General features: G+C 38.2%; 1 protein-coding gene across 3 annotated transcripts in view; it reads left to right on the plus strand.

The window, feature by feature from the left end:
- The window catches only part of CNTN6 (contactin 6), a 218,315-nt gene that overhangs the window by 175,464 nt on the left and 28,514 nt on the right, over positions 1-14,337 (plus strand). For all 3 annotated transcript variants that reach the window (XM_074957524.1, XM_074957523.1, XM_074957522.1), the window contains 2 exons: positions 6,625-6,752; positions 13,952-14,127. In XM_074957524.1, coding sequence (XP_074813625.1) covers positions 6,625-6,752; positions 13,952-14,127 — 304 coding nt within the window. The remainder of the gene's footprint in view (positions 1-6,624; positions 6,753-13,951; positions 14,128-14,337) is intronic.

The raw sequence follows: 14,337 nt of genomic DNA on the forward strand, positions 1-14,337 counted from the left end.
CCTTAAGTCAGACCTCTTTGTGCATGCAATTGTCAGACTTGTGCATTCACTTGTGCTAATTGTGCATACAAATCGGACACAAAATTTCAGATCTAATGTTTAAAAAATTCTCTCCCTCATTGTCCTAATTGCTGTAGATTTAAATCAACACCAATTTTTATAATCAAAAGGCTGTGATTCTGCAGCCCTTAATAAGGAAAAAAGACCCATTGGCTACAGTAAAGACTGTAGGACTTGGAACTTTGGGTCTGATTCACTACAGCGTTAGTCAAACTTTACACCTGTGTAACTAATGATTTCAATGGCATTAGACTGGTGGTGTACTGAAGTACAGCAATGGTGAAGCAGGGGTGCAAGTGTGTAAATAGGTAAAATGAATGACATAGCAGTGCACAACTTGCCTTGAATAATTTAGCAGGGTACACATTACCTCTGCCACAGTTTAAAATCTAATGTGTTGACATCTGCTACCTCTTCCAGCTTTTATTTTCTATCAGCCTTGTTAAATACATATCATTCTTTCATGCTCTCAAGATCAAGAGAAATAGCTGTCAACAATCTTTTGTTCACAGGAGATATCACTTTGGGAGATGATTTGTTTGGCACAGTTAATTAAAAGTTGTACATATCGTCTCTGCTTGAATTCTTAAGCTTTTATTTAGGTGAGGCTTGATTTCTTAAGCTTTTACTTTACTTTTAATGAACATTTTTGGTACTGCTCAGACTTGCGTCTCCTGCACAAAAGTGGCAAACCATTTTTATTACTGGAGACCATTAAGAAAATTTGGACTCAGGTGAAAATTTACAGAGTCCTTTTTATTTTCTTTTGTAGTGTAAAGTCATAGGCATCCAGAGCTAAGGATTCCAGTTATAGAGATAGGACTTTATATTATGTTTATCTCATAGATGAAGCAATAATTCTAGAAATAATGGATTAATTCAAGTCTGTAGTGGGTGTGTGTCTATTTTATGTGTTTATAAAGCAGGATTTTCATTCATTGCTTCATTTCCACACGGAATGGTCACCTATTTGTGTCATTCACCTACACTACAGTAGCACAGCTCAGACCCAGATTAAAATAGTAAGCACATGACTACCTTTAAGCCAGTGAGCCTTTCCATTGACTTCACTGAGACTAGTTCATGCTCAGAGTTAGGCACGCGCTCAAGTAACTTGCTGACATAGGGCCTCAAAGAGAAAACCAATTATATCTTTGAAAAGCCCATTGACCTCTTGTCTCATGATGTCTCTTAATGGAGATGCTTTCAACAGATTCACCTTAACTTTTATTCATTTTGTCCTTTGACACATGGTAGTTTATTTGCTGGCAAATACTGACTTTCTTGGAGGAGAAAATGTATCCCATGGTTACTTGTGTTAGATCAAACTTTAAATATTAATGCACATTAGTATCTTGTTCAAGTACTTGGAATTACCTTGACTTTTGATGTAAACAAGAATTATTATTACCAAGCTTCATTCTGTCCAAACCTTGTGAAAAGTTAGTTTTATAGTAAGCATTTCACAAAGCAAAATGGGGTCACTTTTCACAGCTTCTTTTCTTGCTAATCATTTGCTGCGGGAGCTTGATCCAAAGCCAATTGAAGTAAGTGGAAAGATTCCCATTATCTTCAATGAGCTTTGGATCAGGCCCACAATTTCACTATATAAAAAAACATACTGAAAAATACAAGAAACAGGCCAACCAGCCCAATCCTCTGAGTGAAATCCAAGATTTCACCCCCTTATTTTTCCGGATGTATTTAAATTTTCTGCCATGCTCTGTATCCCCATCCTTCTCCAGAAACAAACTCACACTCTTTGTTTTAATTGCCTTTCCTTTTAACTAATTATGTGTTCATTACCCTTTGAAATAATTGTGCCTATGTCCCGCATTTACTGTCAGCTTCCTAATTTTTAGGTAATGTGACTTCAAAATTCTAAAACCACTCTCAAACTTCCATTAGCTTTTGTCACAGTTTCTCTTTGCCAGCATATATTTTGTTCAGTAGAGAAAGCATGTCCAGTTTCAGACTGGCTGATTATTTAAATATTTGTGTATCAGCAGCGATTCTCTAGGTCAAGGATTATCTGACCAACATCTGAGTGGACAGTGAGCAATCCTAATGGATAAACGTGTGTAGCCAAGATGTCATGCATAATATGCACTAATCATTGTGCTCAACCCCACGGAGGCCTAGATTTCTAGAAGAGAATATAGAAAGATCTCTCAGTTTGCACAGCTAAATTCAGGAAATGAACCATCCGCAGTAATCTCTCTCTCTGAGCTGGATTAACTTCATAAATTTGAGGAATTTTCCATTAGAGTGAGTTTCAATCTCCAGGCACTTTGGCAGAATGTGGTGTTGAATGTCTTAATAATGAAATCTTTACACCTTTTGCAGTACCTGTGAGAAGTCCCCATATAATGTTCTGAAACACACTTTAATTAGAATAAAGGTTGGCAGGATGCTGAGGACTGTTTTGTAGCATTCTGTGTGTATGGAACACATCTATTGTAAATGAATAGCAGTGCTTAATTGGTAATCAAAGAGGTCTCTGGACTCAAGCAATTCGGTGCTGGGAGTCAAGGAATTTTTTTACATTCATAACTGATGCAGCAAGCCCAGAGTTGCCGGGGCTATGCACTGCCAAGCCTAGAGGTGCTGGGGCTCAGCCCTGGCACAAATTAAGCACTGATGAATAGACCCGAGTAGAAGTGTCAGTGCATTCTAGAGTTCCCTATCAGATTGCTTTACACTGCTTTGGCAGTACAAAGGGAATGTAGAATGGCCTTATATAGGGGAATGCCGTGGCATGGGGTATGCTCTGCTTATGCAGAGTGGTGTAGCCAAATCTACACATGTTCCTCATGCCACCTCCTCACAACCCAACGTGCTCTGTTGCTACCTGCTCACATAATGGCATCTGGGGGCCATTATTACAACCTGGTGTGATTTAGAAGAGCTGTAAATTACACTAGGAGCTGAAGTGAACTCTGCTGACCTACAAGTGGGGTAACAGAAAGCTGCCTTTGACTTCCCAATCCCTGTTATACAAAGTGCTGAACAGCTCTGGTGCACGCAAAGATCCTATATATAGCCAAGCAGTTGATCTTTCTGTCAGTAGGTATTCATTTATATCTTTATTTCATTAGCTCATATGCTCTTTGGACTATCTTTTTGTTTTATATTTGCACAGCACCTAGCACAGTGGTCCATGACTGGAGCTCATAGGAGCTACCACAATACACATAATAAATACATAATATCTGATTACTCTAAACTCGACCTCCTGCTCAGTCTGAGTTATAACTCAGGCATACAGTGTGTGACCATCTGGTGATCCACAGGTGAAACATTCTTTGATTTTCACTATACAGAATGAATAGTCTTTGCTTATTAGTCACCTCAATCTATTTTATCACCCGTATTTTCTAATGGCTGTTATCTGCAGCTGTGGTGTAGACCCATTTTAAAAGCTAGAGAAGCTTGCAGCAGAGAGAATTAAAGTCTTGCCAATGTAGGGCCAAACCCTGTTGGCTGTATCAAAGATAAAACCTGAGGGATGTCATTTGACCCAGTTTGTAAGTGAAGACACTCAAGCTGTGCTGTAAAAAGAGCCCATATTGCTTTTAACAAATGTCACATTTGTCAAATACTTTGGCATAGAGGGGCAATCAAAATTACTGTATAAAATTATATTGTGTATAGGGAATAACAAGGCAGATGCACAGAACATTGGTTGGTTTTTCAAAGGGAATATTTTCAGTGCCTGGCTTTGCTGTGTGTCAATGATTGTGTTGACATCCAAAAACTTGAGAGTGTAGTAATCTTTTCATCAATACTTACTATGGGCTAGTGTGGCCTGAGGCATAGCCCTGCACAATGGACAGTGCACAAACTGCAGCACCGCCTAGAGTAGCCCTGGGAAGAACACAGTCAAATGCCTTCCATGATTCCCTCTTCCTCTTGTCAGGGACAGGGAAAAGGGGGAGGGAAATGACTTACTGGTCAGCACTGGAAGCGAGGCAGGGAGAAGAATAGATGCCCGCTGTCTCACAGAGGGCAGCACTGGTGTTAAAGACCCTGAGCTGATGTAAGATCTGAATGCAGCCATGTCTTTCTCCCCAGTATGGCTATACTCGGGCTAGTGACAACTTAGCAATAAATAAATTGGGTCATTCCTCTATCAGGCTTCCAAAAGGATTAGGTCCCATTTTAGCTACAAAGTTCCTCAGTGTGGCATGGGGAGATTAGGCTGATTTAGCATTGTCCTTCTTTGGTCACTAGGTTGAGTATAGTATAATTTATGGATGGCATTTTCTAAAGCACTTATGTGATGTAGGAGTGGGACTTGGACTCCTAATTCAGTTAGGGACCTTGGAAAATCCCTCCCTTCCTGGATTTCAGTGGAGTTGTGATCGATTTACACCAGCAGAGAATTTGGACCTCTTTTCTGCCTCCCCCCACAAACAAAAATTCACATTTTTAGGAGATGAACAGTGCGAGAATAAACAACATGAACTATACCTGGTGAAAATGTAGACCTGAAGGTAAGTTTAGTTAGTTCTAGGATATATGAAAGCATCCTGCTGATTCAGCAATAGTGGCAGACAGAAAAGCCTTCCTCCTCCATATTCACACAGGTCTAACCTTTATACCCACAGCTGATCACCCAGCACACTAAACACAGGTGTGAGAGCTCCCTTTCATTGGACAGCTAGTTGAACACAGTTTTAATAATGTCTCTAGCTCCACGCAAATCAGAGAGTGTGGTGATGCTAGAAGATGAATTAATTATTATTTCTACTTCATCAAAACTTGGGCCAGATTCTGTATTCAGTTACACAGAATGGCTCTCAACTACATAAAGTAAATGAGAAGTGTAGCCAGGTAACAGAGTAGAACATAGCACATGGTATGTTATGCAGATAAACACAATGATATAAATATATGTAGGAATACAAGATACAATACAATAATATTTTGTATATGTTTAATGTATTTGATATTACCGCCAACTTCCTGTTGCGCTCTAGTTGTTGTTCATTTGCTTTAATAATTTAAATGTTAAATCATCTAAATTTATGTTGTAAACATTGAACACCCTGGCTGTGAGGCTTACTTTTTTTTTTTTTTATGTAAAATGTGTTTTTTATATCAGATTTATATCTTCCTCCCTGCCAGAAAATTTCCTCAGTTTTTATTTCCAGTATTTATTGTTCCATTTAACTCAGATTTGAAATTAAATTTTCCCACTTCTGGATGGTTGCATATTATGTGTATGTCTATAAAATGACGCAGCAAAAGTCTAGTGTTATTGTAAGGGACTGCGGAAGACTTTGTTATGGCCTAGCTAGGGAACTTCCGCTTTCTTGAGGCAGCCCGGTCACTGTAGGACATGGAGAACCAACTCTAATCGGTTTTAGGCTGGTTTTGTCTGCCTTGTATGGCCCGTTGCCAGGTAGCGGAAAGCCCCCTTAGGAAAGTACCTAATTATATATTCATGAGCTGTTTCTGTGTACTGCTTATTATGGCTCGCTGGTTGCCCCTTCGTTGGACTCCATCCCAGGCAAAGCTCCAGTGTGCTGGGTTCTCCGCCTCCGTGACAGCAACGCTTGGAGTCCCCGTTGCGGGTGTGTCACTAACCTTCAATAAAGCCAATAACTCGCTGCTTAGCTGCGTGTGGGTCTCGTTTTCCAGAGTACCTCTGCCGGCCTGCGGTGCTTCGAACACCTTGGCCCAGAACAGTTATCTGTCCATATTCATCATCTGGGAGGTAACACAATGTTGAGTCCTTGCTCAAGCCCCCTAAAAGTTTAACTAGCAAGAATTTAGGCCAAAATGTGCACTTGATTATACTCTGAAATGCCACGTTGACTCAAAGAGGTAAAAATCAGTGAAAAATTTGAAATATAAAATGCAGGAATTCGAGTTTACATTGCTTGAGACCGTTCTGATATACCATCACTGCTTTCATCTGGCATCTATTTCTCCAACTTTCTTTCCACATATCTCACCATTATCTTTGAGGTTCTCATAATATTAATCAGTATAAACTAGTCAATACTCACAAATCAGTGCATAACTAAGCAAGGTAAACCATAGTCACTAATAAGGTGATTTCTTAGAGCAGTATAACAAAGCTGTGTATTTTATGTTTTCATTGTCTGTGAGATGGTATTTCAGGCTCTCATCTAGACTGGTAACAACTTTTCATAAAAAACTGACAAAATTACACAGGCTGTCAGTTACGGTTTAACATCGTAAGCGGCTTAGCATCTGGGGTCTGGGAAAAAATCCCCTCTAGTATAATATAGCATAATTAGCTGCATTATTGGGGTTTTATTTCTTCTTCTGAAACATCCAACATTGAACACAGAAGGACATAGAAAATTGGACTAGATGGATTGATGGTCAATTCCGGTATGTCACTTTTATGTTCCTTATACGTTGACAGTTAATAGATGGAGGTGAAGAATATATTTAGTTTGCTGTAGGAAAACATAATCATCATAATAGTACCTAAATATTAGCAATGCAATGTTACTTTTATTACAGTCCCTGTACAGGAAGTTGGCACAATATCCTGTTAAGTTTATCTATCTGTATATTTTTTAGGATCTTTATGCTAGAGGATGACAGTCTCAAGATATATAATATTACCAAAACAGATGCAGGAGTGTACACTTGTATAGCAATGAATCAATTTGGAGTTGCCAGGAATTCAGGAACCCTGATTGTGAAAGGTATTTTATTGTCTTCATTTGTGCTTTATGAATATTGGAAATGTACATACATATTTGATGAAACATACTGGGATGTCAAAGATCATAATAATACTGTTATGATGCAGGGTTTCAACTAAATCTTTACACTGAAACAGAGCTACCAGATGGCTGCAGCAACTGTTAAAATGCCTGGCTTTAGTATCATTCTTAGAGGACATGGACAACAAAGCATTATTCTTTCACCAGGGCCCTCTGAGTTATCAATATCATTTTTAGATCAGTACTTCTAAGAAAAACAGTGATAAATTAACAGAAATCTGGCAGTCGATTACTTATATCAAATATATAGCAGTCATTATTTATTATTTGTATCGTAGTAGCGCTTAGGAGCCCTTGTCCTGGACCAAGACCCCATTGTGCTAGGTGCGGTACAAACACAGAACAAAAAGACAGTCCCTGCCACAAAGAGTTTGCAAGCTAAGTACCAGAAACTTGAAATATAGTGGCTGTGGACCTCTGAACACCTTTCTGTTCTCCACTATGTACAATGGGTTGAATCAATGCTGCTCATTTATAGCTTACGTTGGATCTCAGGCTACAAAAGATTATTTTTATGCCACTGTAAATTAAGGAGAAGAGATTTAGTGAATTAATCTAGAAACTGGATTGTTTCATTATTTTTGTTTTTGTTTTAATGTTTTGTTCTATTTTAAAAAAGACTGGTTTAGAAGGTGAATAAAAATGTCACTCTAATAAAACAGAGAATCGCAAAGAAGATGCTTCCCCCTATCACAATTGTGGTTAACCACCTTGGCACATGACACTAAAACAACACAGAGCTGAAAGAGGAGTGCTCTCAGGCCCTTCAGACAGTTTCCTGTTCTTAATATTAAAATGCTCCCCGCCTACACACACACACACTCCCAAAGAACACAAGGAGCAGTTATGATATCTCCTACACTTCACTGCTCGTTACTTTCCTGAATTTTAACACCTTAACCTCCCAGATTCATTTGTGAGATTTCACTGCCTGCTCCAACAGCTAAAAATATCTGCTTCTTGGGGGAGTAATCTGAGCTGCCAGCTAACCAGAAATGTTCACATCACCAAGCAAGTCATTTAAGTGAAGGAAAAAACACCTTCTTCTCATGTTAATTTTTTATTTCAAACTGCATATTAGTTGAACTTCTAATCCTCTTCTTTGAAAGAAATTGACTTGATGTCACTTTGTGAGACATCACTATGGACTTGTCCTAGTCAGGTTGCATTCTGACAAATCCAGTCTGAAGTGTTCTAAGAGAATGTGACTGAAGTAACCTGATGGGATATGTCAAAATGCACCCACCAGGCTAATATACAAAAAGAAGTTTTCCAGAATCTGAATGGTCATTGAAAGTGTTATGGAGTCAACATAGTAATTGCTGCTACCTATGAGCCATACCTAATTTTTTCTAAAGGGGCTGTTTACAGGTAATTGCCTACCTTCAGGCCCATTGAGGGAAATTTTGAGGCTCCGGTACATCGTGTTCTCTGGGACCTGATGTTTTCCCATTTCACTTTATTTACACAGATGATACAGATATTTCGGGGACTCCCTGAGCTCAGGAGCCCCATACAATTGCTCCGTCCCTCCCTATCCTAAAGGATTTGTGAGAAAGAGAGGGACAGGGGTTTTTTTTAACTCTAAGTATCCAGATCTCTTTATATACTACATAGAATGCTTAGTCACAAAGTGTGGAAACCTTAATAGAATAAAAAACAAAGAAGTTTTCATCATAGGAAAGGGTTACATTCACCCCTGTGCAACATGCCAGGTCAGCCTATGCACCTCTTACCTTATTAAAACAGGGTTCTAGGTTTGTATTGGAAGGGGGAATTTCACCCTACATGAGAAGCTAAAAGGGAGGATTGACCATTTTTTAGCTATAATATCTCTTTGTGATTGTCAACTTAAATGTCTCGGACTTCCTACTGCTGTTCTGGGAAGCATGTTAAAGTGTATTATGCTTGTATGACCTTTTTCTCTCTGTTGTGAATGTGATACACTGACTAAGGCCTTTGTCTACACTGGGACTTCATCTGCAAGCCCTGAGTGCATCTGTGATTGACAATGGTGCATTTTACCTTTGCCTTTAATATCATTACTTTTTTTTTTTAAACACAGGCAAATTGCACTGCATCAATGTAAATCATGTCTATATTAAGCATTTTCACAAGTGCAACTGCACTGAAGGCTGACATAGCAACGTAGACAAGCCTAACTGTATCTTGTCGTCCATTTCATGGCTGAGCCTCCTAATTGTTAATAATGTACTCTTGCTAACAGCTCATAAAGATACTTCCTTATCTCAGTAGTAGGATGCTTGTGACTGGTACTGAAGATTCTGGGTTCAGTCCCTGCTGATCTGTGGATGGGTGAATCATTACATCAATGTAGCTGCCAACACAGGAAAAACTGGGGGAAATTTCATACCTTCTCTTGCTGCTAATTAAGCATGATTGTTCTCAATATATATATTTGGTTTCTTATGAAAACATCCTGGTGACATTAAATGGTAATAATAAAAGGTGGAGAAAAGTAAGTTAAAAACATATAACTTTAAATTCAATTATCAGAGTTATGAGCAGAATACTCTCGATGTTAGATAACATTAGAAATGATAGTAGTTATAAGAATGACAGATTACCCAGCATAATTTGTAACTCAGCTTTTTTTCTGATTTGGCTAATTTTAGGTAACTTCACAATCATTTTCTCTAGCCTGCAGGCTTGACTTTCCTCCTTACCATACCGCAGCTGGCTAAGATAGTTTTCACGTTCAAATTTTGGAAGTGCAGTTAGTACCAATGCGATGTGTAATTTGAGAAAATGTTACAGCACCGCTAGCAGTGAATAAAATGAGTCGTGTAGTGTTTGAGGAGCTTTTCCTTCATGAGAGTTAGATACCATTGCACATACCGCCATATATACATCCTAATGGAGCAGTATGCAAAAAATCACATTAAAAACAGCAACAAAATAATTTCATTTGGCATTTACAAAGTGTATTAAAAAAACAGAGTAATAACATGGTATAAAAATGATCTTGTTTGCAGGGAACATTTGTTTTTGTTTTCCCTCTGGAGAAGTTTTGGCTGTTCAATTATAGGGCTCATTGCTTCAGCATTATTTTCAACTGAAATGTCAGAACTTGGAAAAGCATATCTAATGTGCAAATTAAGTTTATTGCTGCTCATTGAGTTGTTTATTCTTTGTGATAGAAGTCTTTATTATACCTCAACACACAGCATCTTATCTATTGTTTGTCTCTGGAAAAAAAAACATTCTATATAATACATCTCTGCAGTTACTAAGCAAGATGGATAGATAATGGGAAACCAAGAGTTTTTGAGAGGCATTTGAAAGGATCAGAGGTGGAGGTTGTAAACACAACTTCATAAAGGAAACAACAAAGATCATACTAAGTGAGCAAGTAGGCATGAGGCATGTCATGTGACATGGTCCAGCAGGAATGATGAGCACAAAGGAACACACACACACAAACCCTATATAATTCAAGTTTAAAAATATATTTGCGGAAAAATAAAAAGATACCTGCCATTGAGCAGATTTGAGAAAGCAGGGCTCTTTTGCAGGTAACGGTTAAGTGTGTAGTTATGGACTTTCTCAGTGTATAAATGGAAGCCTTTTGATATTCCAAAAGAGCAGATCTGTAGTGAGAAGCCCTAGTACTACACTTTCCAAACTGCTTGCCTATCCCTATGGATCAGTCCTATGGAATTCTATAGAAAATGACAAGTTGTCTATTGGAGTAAGAATTCTATCTATACAATTCTATAACAGGGGTATTCCTGTCAAATGTTAGAATAGTGGTTTGTTCTCAGTCTCTTTGAGCCTGTGACTCAAATAATTCCAGGAAAAAACAGTCTTCCAGCTGACCTTACCCAACAATTCATTGTGGTCACAATGACATGGTTAGGGGGAGATAGCAATAGGCAGACACAGTGGAAGTTGGATGTACTGCAGACGTGGGTGCTAACTGCTAGAATGGGCACGGTTGGGGGGGTTCCCCTTCTCCCTCTCTTTGCGCCTGCCTGTGCAATGCTAAGATCTGGAGTAGTGAACTGAGCACTGTGGTAGAATGGAAAGGGGAGAGGGGGAAAACAAAGCTCTGGATTTGGAGGCAGTAGGAGGCAAAAGCAGAAGAAAGAAGGGAGGGATAATTTGCTCCTTCTTTGTGTTCATGCTCCTAGCAGGTTTTTACAGATTTTTTTTCTTTCATGTGTACATGTGACTCATCAGACCCCACCCACTCACAGATATTGCTGGGTAGAAAACAGTTTTCCCATCCTGCATTTTTTTCAAGATTTCAAAACATTTTCCTACCCCACATTGTGACACATACAAGTCACCAAAAAAATTTGCGAATTGGAAATTTGTTTAAAAAAAAATCAGCTTAGGTCAATTATTGAAACATTTTGTTTTGATTTTGACCATTTTTAAACTATAGAATCTCAGGGTCGGAAGAGACCTCAGGAGGTCATCTAGTCCAACCCCCTGCCCAAAGCAGGACCAATCCCTAATTTTTGCCCCAGATCTCTAAATGGCCCCCTCAAGGATTGAACTCACAACCCTGGGTTTATTAGCAGGCCAATGCTCAAACCACTGAGCTAATACTTCAAAATGAAAAGTCCTTTTGAAGCAGAAAACTGGCATTTTTTTATTTAGAAAAATCTCCAAGATTTCATTTTGGCAACTTTCCTTTCAAAATGTTTTTTAGTTGAAAAAATTGTCAAAGCCAACCCTCTCTCATGGAAATGTTTAGATTTGATGAATTGGCAGTTTCTGACAAAAAAATTGTTGAAAAATCCCCAACTCACTCTAGTCACCTAACTGAGGCCGGTGTTCCATGTATTGTGAAACTGTCCTAGGCAATGGTTTAAAATTCAAAAGAAAGGATATCATTTTCTGTTACATTCCATAGGTTTCTGAATGATTTCTATGGAGCCCCATTTAACTTACACACAACCCTATTGGTTTAATTTCTAACTTTTTATATAACTTTCCTATAAGGCTAAATTGTTTTTACTAGTAGTATTAGTATTCATAGAGTGCTATAACTTTACACATAGCTTTACAGAATAGGCAAAAGGTACCTTTCCCACTGATTTACCATCCAATACAGATGAGTAAGATTTGCAGGGGAACAGCTCAGGCACCAGGTGGTGTTCAAACATCCTAGAAGAGATTGACACAGCAAGATTTCTGTGAAGGATATATGTTGCAAAGAGGAATTTGAAGGACAAGAAGGGCACTTGGCACATGGGAAATATAATGCACATTCACAGCTTTATTAAAGATTAATCAAGCTAGGCATAAAAGGTTAACTTAATCCCCTAGTGTAACGACACTGATGTTATATGAGTTGCAAGATTTTTAGAGCCAAACTCTTTTTGGGTGTTTTTCAGAGTTTGAGTATTTGTAGTCAGTGGAGTCATGCCAACAGAGAATTTGGCATTTGAATCCATGTGAAATGTAATGCACCTGCCACTCTTACTTCCAGACAGGAAAATTTTCTCTATTCTACTGGTTAAAAAAAAAATCTTTAATAGTGTCATGTCATGCCTTCACCCTTGGGCAAATCTTCAAAAAACCAAGTGATGTGAAACTCTTCTGATCTTTAAAAGAAAGGGTTCTAAACAGCAATTAATTCACGCAATGGAAACCAAAAAAAGTCTGCTCTGCTTCAGCAATTGAGTTGAAATTGAATTGAGGTTCTTCAAAGACTCTTTTTTCCTTTCCTTACAATGTGTACCTGTTAAAGGGGGAGTCCAGCAAAGAAAAGATTTTAGCACCACCTAATCTGTTTTAACAATACAAAGATCTTTCTTTGAATTCATTGGGAAGTGCCAGTTAAAGACTGAGGTGTAAACACTATAACTGGAGACCCAGTTTTAGTTCAAAAGAAGGATCACAGAAAATGCAATATTCCTCCTCATTGCCACTTGACCGCTGTCTTGACAGTCCCAGAAGTTGAAACTCAACTCTGTGAGGAAGTCACTTGAAGTTCAGGACTGTACAGAATGGTCCTACCTACATAGCACTCAGTGATTGCAACTGCTTTGGCAACCTGCTTAAAAGTGTGGTCTGAATAGCAAATTAATAAGAGTTGAATCTTCCACCTTTAATAAATGAGTGATCCCTTTGAAGCCAAGGCCCCATATTGAATAAAATTCTCAAATACTTTGCCAATACACAGGGTTAATCCTAGCATGGGATAGACTTACTGAACTAATGTAGTCCCTGAAACCCTCATCTTCCCCCCACCGCCACACACACATACACTTACTTTTTTCAGAACATATTACTATCATTGAATGGATTCTGTGCACATTTTATTCACATGCATCTGAATTCTCATGATTTTATAAATGTTCCTGCAGAGAGACTTTATTCAGGAGAATCGCTCACACAAAGTTTATGTGCCAAACATGCCAACAATAGTAAAACCATCTAAACCACTGTCTTTCCCCTTCAGCAAGCTACCTTTCCCTTTAATGAGAGCTGCTTCTCTCGTTATTAGTGTATGGGGGTAAAAAAGATTAAATGATTTTTCAGTCTCTCGAGTCGCCTCCTTTGGAGCCTAAATACTGCAATGCACATGACACTGTGGGAAACTGCCAATGAAAATTAAATTTATTAAACTAATAAATAAAAAGGGCAAGAAATCTCTATTTAAGAAGTAAGAAAACACAGTGACCACATTTTATTTTGCTGCAATATTCTGCAAGGACAGTTTTTCAAAGTCTGCATCATCATGTCTCTTCCTCTTCCCCATGTAGTCTTAGCAGCCTCAACAATATCTGCTGTTTTGTTTGAATTTAAGTCAGGTCGAGTGAGTATGGGATTTATGAATCAGCATACTATAGGAGATGAATTTTGGTATGTTGCACATTTTCTGTTCTTCTCTAAGATATACATAGCACCCATTGTATTCACAGTGCTCTTGGCAAGAGGCTATAAATGGTTTATAATACACTGGAATCATCAACATGTCAAAGATCAGTTTCTTTAATAGGGACAGTAGCAGAACATTAGATCAATTTTAAGCCATTTCAGAAATGTTGCAAAAATCATTCAAATATTTTTTTTTATTACAAATGTATACTGGTATTTTTATACACTTGTTTATAATAAAGAATGATTTTTCTCAACAGAGAGGACTGTAATTACTGTTCCACCTTCTAAAATGGATGTTACAGTTGGAGAGAGTATAGTCCTACCATGTCAGGTGTCTCATGACCCCTCCGCTGAGGTTGTGCTCACATGGTCATTCAATGGAGATGTGATAGATTTTAAAAGAGGAGTGAATCATTTTGAAAGAATTGGAGGAGTAAGTTCTTCAAACTGTTTAGTGCTTTATCAAGCTGTTCTTAATAGTCCTTAAACCACATAAACATCTTTCGTAATTCCCATTTTCGATATGCATGTCAAATCACTGCTCCTTTATAAAAGTTACATCCATTTAGTTTGCTTTCTTATATTTCATAAATATGCTCAAGTTATTTGTGAAGCCATAATAAAAGTGTCAAACTGATATAAA

Source organism: Natator depressus, chromosome 7 (genome assembly GCF_965152275.1).
Source record: "Natator depressus isolate rNatDep1 chromosome 7, rNatDep2.hap1, whole genome shotgun sequence".
NCBI classification, from domain to species: Eukaryota; Metazoa; Chordata; order Testudines; family Cheloniidae; genus Natator; species Natator depressus.